This window comes from Acomys russatus, chromosome 24, assembly GCF_903995435.1.
Source record: "Acomys russatus chromosome 24, mAcoRus1.1, whole genome shotgun sequence".
Taxonomy (NCBI): domain Eukaryota; kingdom Metazoa; phylum Chordata; class Mammalia; order Rodentia; family Muridae; genus Acomys; species Acomys russatus.
In genome coordinates this window covers 50,374,509-50,381,334 of record NC_067160.1, presented here as the reverse complement: position 1 = coordinate 50,381,334, position 6,826 = coordinate 50,374,509, and the positions used below count along the sequence as shown (strand labels likewise).

Here is a 6,826-nt window from a genome sequence, read left to right as displayed (position 1 = left end):
GGGGTGGGGTGGGGTGGGGTGGGGTGAAGGCATTGGTGCTGTGACTCAAGTCTAGGAGGCTGATAAGCTGCCATCTCACTCTAAGGCTCCTTGGCACCAATATGACAAGGATGAGATGGAGGTCCAGTCTGTCCTGTCCCCTCCCTGCAGGAGGCCCCAAGGCTAGAAAGGTTTTGGTTAGACATTGGCCTTACTTTGCTGGCTACTGCTGTGGGAGGGTGGGGCTTGGGAGTCTTACAGGGGAGTGGTACAAAGGGCCTGTGATGGAATGAGAAAGGCCTAGAATGTGTTAAGTCTGTGCAGGGGACGTGTCCTGAGGGGAGGAAGGTTGGTAGTGTCTGACTGAGGTCAGGATGGCAAAGTGAAGGTGGCTGGAAGCTGGAGTGTCTTGGGTGCTACTGCCCCTGTCCATCTGCCTGGCTCCCCAAGCCCACTGTGGGCTGACAGTTGCTCCCTGGCAGGGCTTGAATGTGGGCTGTCATTTCCCAGCCCTGTAGGGGCTCCCGAGGGCCATGGCTCTGAGATACTATTAAACATCCTTGGCCTCTGCACCCCACATCACCTAACCCTGACAACTCCAGACCCCTCTTCCAGTGTCCCTTGAAGCCATTTGGGCTTGTCTCCTCTTAGTCATGAGGGTCAAACCAAGGAGGACTCAGCGGGGTGACTGTCACCGTGGGCCTCCCCAGCTGCTGGGGTTATGGGAGTAAAGTAGAAACTACCACTGCCTCTTCAAGGCCCCTAGGATGTGGTCCCCTCCCAGCCCTGTGTCTTTTGTTAAGTGGACCTGCTCTCCAGATACAGGCCTCAGACCCACAGGATGCGGCCCGACTTCTTCCACGCTCTCTAGTGCCTTGGGGGTTCCCACCAGCCTTCCAGATATGGCATGAAGAATCTATGCAAACTGTAAGCTTCTGCCCATCAATAAACGCTTTATTTAAAGCTCATTTCCTTGTGCTGCTGGGGTCCGGGAGACCTGGGTGTCTTGGGACACTATTCAATTCAGCTTTCTTGGGCTCATCATATGAGCTGCTATGTCCCTGATCTGAGTGTGTTCCTGTGTGTGTGTGTGTGTGTGTGTTCGTGTGTGTGTGTGTTCGTGTGTGTGTGTGTGTGTGTGTGTTCGTGTGTGTGTGTGTTCGTGTGTGTGTGTGTTCGTGTGTGTGTGTGTTCGTGTGTGTGTGTGTTCGTGTGTGTGTGTGTTCGTGTGTGTGTGTGTTCGTGTGTGTTCGTGTGTGTGTGTGTTCGTGTGTGTGTGTGTGTGTGTGTGTGTGTGTGTGTGTGTGTGTGTGTGTGGAAGCCAAAGGCTCTCAGATGTCGGTCAACCTTGTGTTTTGAGATGAAGTCTCTCACTGGCCTGGAACTCATCAGCTAGGATAGCCTGGTGGGCTGTTAAGCCCCAGGGATCTGCCCAGTACTGTGATTACATGCACTTGCCTGACCCTTTCTGTGCGTTCTGGGGATCCAGACTTCAAATGCTAACCGCTTTCCTGAGCTCTTTCTCTAGCCCACTCTGGCAACGCCCTATTTCAGAGTGGGGAACTGGTACTCTGAGACAAGGGAGAGGCCATGGAGCTTTGAGGTGACTGGCCCAACGGCTGACCAATCCAAGTGCCTGCTATGAGGGTAGGCTCCAGGCCTGTGCCAGCAGCTAGTTCCCTGAGACCCATCGGGCGGTATTTGTTGAGTACATGCTACAGGCCGTATACAGTATCCTGGGGAGGGCAGAAGGCTATCAAGTCATATGGACCCCCCCATCACTACAACTGGTGGGGGTAGACTGCCCACCTCAGAGTTAACATGCCTTTCAGTTGCCTCGGCAGTCCCTAACCTAGGATAGTCACTGAGCACAGCTGCTTATGGATGCCGAGGCCCTGCTCCTGGCTCTGCTCCCCTTGCCCTCTGTTGAAAAGGATGCTGCCCAACTCTCTACTGGGTAGTGTGTCTGCTGCCTTCCCTTTGGCCTAGGTCTGGCCCATTCCCCTACAAGAGCTGCCCTCTCCTTGGATCTGGGCCATGCCCACCCCCCAAAGCCCCGAGGGGTGACTCGGATTTATCCGTGTTTGTGTTCCTGTTTTGAATCAACCTGCCTGTGTGGGCTGAGGGTGCAGGTATGGGAGGGTGGTGTTCAGAAAGCAGAAGATGGCTGGGGAGTGGTCCTGAGCAACCCACCCCTTCCCAGGGATACTGCCCTACCTCAGGCCAGGACGGCTGGTGCAATCCACAGATACGGACAGCTCCAGAAGCAGCAGAGTGCGGGGCAGCGCTGCGGCTTGGCTAGTAACATGGATTCCTGAGTCCTGCTGGTGGCAGGGCCACCTCCATCTCCTGGGCCTTGTCCCTATGCCCCGTCTCTTTCTTACTGTTCAGACTAGCCACGTCACAGGCCAGGAACACCCCATCTGCCTCCCTAGAGTTCACCGCAGTGAGGATGGGGTGGCCTACGGCACTCTTGCCTTAGTCCGGGGAATATGGGGAGGTGGAGTCCAGCAGTGGTAGAGATGGTGGCAAGCGAGGGCCAGGGCTGGTAGCTGTCTGTGCGCTCAGCTGCTATGGTAGATCCGGAGGCGCTGGGAGATCTCCTGGCGGCACAGTGGGCAGGTGCGCAGCGGCTGGCAGCACTGCTGGCAGCAGCAGACATGGCCACAGGTGAGGAAGACCATCTGGGCCTGTGGAGGAAGCAGCATCAATGGCCTGACTGCTCTGTTCTCCTGGAGAGCGTGACCACATCCCAGGCCCAGCAAGTGTGAAAACCTAGTCAGGCCTGTCGGCAGTTTTGTGCCTATTTCTCTATAGATTGCAATAACATTCAGACACTGCAATCCAACAGCCCTTTCCTGCAGTGTATGCTAGGCCAAATGCCCTGCGCTGAGCTGCCTCCACTGCCCAAATGCTGGGATGCCAAGTGTGTACCTATTTGTAGTTATTTTGTGGGTATGCACTTGCCAAATTGTGATGCCTTGTCCAAAAATGACTTCAACCTTATAGGTCAGCAGCCTTGTGTGTGTGTGTGTGTATACACACACACACACACACACACATATATGTACCCCGACTCTGCCTTAGCACACAGCCACTTGGCAGAAACATGTCCTGAGAAGTCTCCAACTGTTTCAGAGTCATTTATCAGATCAAGAAACTGGGAGTCACTTTCTGAGCCTGCGGACAGGGCCTTGGTTAGAGTTCTAACTGCTGTGCCCTCTGCCACGCAGCATCCAGAGTCTTCTGATGTCCGAGAGCTATTGAGCTGCCACCGTGGCTGCCTCATTTAGTCACTTATGTGTGTGTGAGACCTGTGTGTCTACTCAGGGTGTGGATCCCCTCAAGTTGTGAGGCACCTAAGATGGGTGCAGGGAGCAAAACTTGGGGGCTTAAGCCATCTCTCCAGCCCTTTTTGGGTTTCTTGAGCCAGGGTCTTGCTACATAGCCCTCAGGCTCAGGGCTCCTGCTCTCTTCACCTCTCACAGGCTGGCATTACAGGCATGCACCACCATGCCCAGGCCCCTTGACTACTTTTCCAAGTCTGATTCCTGGGTAGATGTGAGGGAGGATCTGTATTTTGTGCACTGGTATGTTGACTTTGTGCAGTAAGTGTTAATTCTGCAACCATTTAAAAAGGCCTGAGGGAGAACCCTGCTCTTGGTGAATACTGATGGGAGAACTCTTCCCTAATACAGCTGATGAGCTGAGGGAAAAATCCTTCCTCTTGGGGAAAAAGAGACTCTAGACAATGTTAGCACGGCGTGCATCTGGGTCATGGGTCACGGGTCACTTCAGTGTCCTGTGTTTTGGGGTCTGTAGCATCTCCCCAGACTCACCTCACGTTCTAGGCACACAACGCACTCTGAGGTCGGCGTGTCCAGTTCTGCTGGGGGCGCAGAGGGTCTCACTGATGCAGCAGGCTCCTGAGGGGCTGTGGAAGGTTCCAGGACACCAAGGACTTCATTCTTGGCTGGTTTCAACTCTGAGGAAATCAGAGAGACAGGCTAAACCAGAGAGTCATCCCCACATGACCCCAATCCCTAGGAGATCTCCTGGCTTGTGTGCACCCCAAAGTGAGTGATCTGGTTGGGGGGAGGTGCCTCCAGTGCAAGAGCGGGGGACAGGCTCTTTCTCTTCGAGTCTCTATCTGGAGTGAATGCTTTGCCCAGCCAACTACACACTGCTTGTGGATCCTTCAGAGCTCAGAGAGAGGACACCACTTGCCTGGGGCCACAGCGCCATCCAGTGGTGGCGCTGTAGGACAGGTGCCCTTGGCTAGTGGCCAGTGGTTCTACCATGCTCCCAAGGACACAGGGACCACGAGGGGATGGCGGAATGGGAACATCCCAAGTCCCTCCCCTACACAACGGCCCCTCTGTGCCCAGAGCTCTGCCCTGGAGCCAGTGGCCCCTAGGCTGTCAATCCCAGCCCCCACACACCTGGGCCTCTGAACAGCTCTAGAAAGAGCCTGGACTTTGTACCTGCTTGGACCCTGCCCCCGTGTAGCAGGTCTTGGGCTCTCCTTAGGATCTCATGCTGCAGGCCTGCTTCTGAGACGCCCACCTGTGGCAGGACAGGGAAGAGCTGAGGGCAGGTCTGGGTGGGAGCCAGCTCTCCTGCACTAAGCTGCCATACAGTGCCCCAGGCCATAGCACTGCCTCAGCCTCCACCTCTGGCACCTTCAGGGGAAACAGGAAGTCTAGGCCTTGGCATCAGCATGAGGCTGGGCAGAACCACAGCTGTGTAAAGGTGGCTGACAGGGCCTGGGTGCAACAATCATTGTTGCAGAGGGAAAAGTTGAGCCCCCAAAGGAAGTTTTTGTTTGTTTGTTTGAGACAGCATTTCTCTGTGTAGTCCTGGTACTTGCTCTGTAGACCAGGCTGGCCTTGAACTCAGAGATCCACATGCCTCTGCCTCCTGAATGCTGGGATTATAGGTATGTGCCACAGCCACCCAGCAGAAAGTCTTAACATATGTGACTTATTAAATGCTTTAGAGTACAGGGCTCTGTAGACCAGGCTGGCCTTGAACTCAGAGATCCACATGCCTCTGCCTCCTGAATGCTGGGATTATAGGTATGTGCCACAGCCACCCAGCAGAAAGTCTTAACATATGTGACTTATTAAATGCTTTAGAGTACAGGGACTGCCTAGACAGTGTCACTTCTACTGACACTCCTCTGGATCTTGACCGCCACTGTCACTGTACATGGTGAACGGATGACAGCGAGAGCCACTGAAGCTAACACTGCTGAGAAGCAGCCATGTCTGAGTCTTACAGCCCCATACCCCAGAGCCGGTGCAGGGCCCAGAACCCTGCAGTGCCATCAAGTCCTTCTGTCCTGGGCCCTGCATCTGTCCTGGGTGAGGCAGGACAGCAGAGTGGATGAGAGCAGGGGCTTGGGGACCAGACCACTCAGTCACGGTTCTGGGTCCATGAGTTTGTGTGTGAGACACTTAGAATGATGCCAGGCATGTGCAGGCCCCAGGGACGTGTGGGTGGCCGTCAGCAGTGTTTTATTTTGAGGAGAAGTGGATTAATCCCATGGAGGGAGCTCATACCACGGTCAAGATGTAACTGGAGCTCAGGCCACACCATGGCACAAGCTGAGGTTGGCCAGAACCCTGCAAGCAGCTGGATGACAGGCTGAGCACGCAGGTGAGTGGAGCAAAGGGGCAGCAGTTCTAGCCATGAGATGCGAGGAGGCCCAGAGTCATCTGATCTGGACAGACCTTGATGTACCAAAAATTGAACAAACAGGCACCAATCCCTCGTCACATCGGGTCCAGGCTGGTTGGCCTTCCTGACTTCCCTCAAGACAATGGCTTCCTGCCTACCTTGGCCAGGTCTTCAGGGCTCATTCGGCTCAGCATGTCCAGGGAGATGCGGTGGTGGGCGAAGATGGGCAGGTAGTGCTCGGCAGACAGCTCCACCAGCAGGGCCACCAGCGGCTGCTCCATGCCTTCCTCCTGTGGGGTGGCCCCGTGGGCAAGGCCAAGGGTGTCAGAAGGTAAGGAACAGAAGACAGGACAAACAGTCTGAGTACACGACACTCAATGTGTCACAGTCCCCAGAGGAAGCGGTGTGCAGGTGCACAGTGGACCCACGAGGGAGTTCACTGCTGTTCTACATGAGTAGAAGCCACCTAACCCTCCATCAGAGGGAGCCGGGCACAGTCAGGCCCCTGAGAACAATGGCAAGTGGGATGAGCACCATCTGGAAGCTGTCTGTCAATATTTATGAGAGAAAAGCAAGTCACCAGAACAGTATGACTGAGGCTCAGTGGTTGACAGAGCTCACTCCTCTTGCAGAAGACCCAGGTTCGATTCCCAGCACCCACAAGGCAGCTCACTACCCTCTGTAACTCCAGGTCCAGGGGGCCTGATGCCCTCTGGCCTCCTCTGGCCTCCAGGGGCATCTGCATGCACATGGTGTACATAAATTTAAGCCACAAAGCCAGACATAATAGTCTGTGTCTGTACCTCAGGACTGTACTTCAAGGAAATGCTTCTCCCTGAAGTTCACTGACCAGCTAGTCTAGCTGAATTGATGAGCCTCAGGCTCACTGAGAGACCCTGCCTCAAAACAAACAAACAGATACACACACAACAAACAAACATAGAAGAGCTGAATGGATGGCTCAGGGGTTAAGAACACTGGCTTCCAGAGGACCACATGGTGGCTCCTAACTGTCTCTAACTTTAGTCCCAGAGATCTGATCTGTCCTCTCATCTCCATGGGTACCAGGCACACTACCTGTGCACACACACACATGCAGACAGAACACTCATGCACATAAAATGATAAAGTAAAATAAAGGAGGGCGACTGTGGAAAGACACTTG

At 54.5% G+C, this 6,826-nt stretch overlaps 1 protein-coding gene across 1 annotated transcript in view; it reads right to left on the bottom strand.

Annotated features, from left to right (window-relative positions):
* Positions 1–2,040: 2,040 nt before the first annotated feature.
* The window catches only part of Lrsam1 (leucine rich repeat and sterile alpha motif containing 1), a 36,050-nt gene continuing 31,264 nt past the window's right edge, over positions 2,041–6,826 (bottom strand). The window contains exons 21-24 of the mRNA XM_051166259.1: positions 5,820–5,951; positions 4,464–4,545; positions 3,819–3,964; positions 2,041–2,669 (exon numbers count right to left, since the gene is read on the bottom strand). Of these exons, the coding sequence (XP_051022216.1) occupies positions 2,544–2,669; positions 3,819–3,964; positions 4,464–4,545; positions 5,820–5,951 (486 nt within the window). The 3' untranslated portion in view covers positions 2,041–2,543. The remainder of the gene's footprint in view (positions 2,670–3,818; positions 3,965–4,463; positions 4,546–5,819; positions 5,952–6,826) is intronic.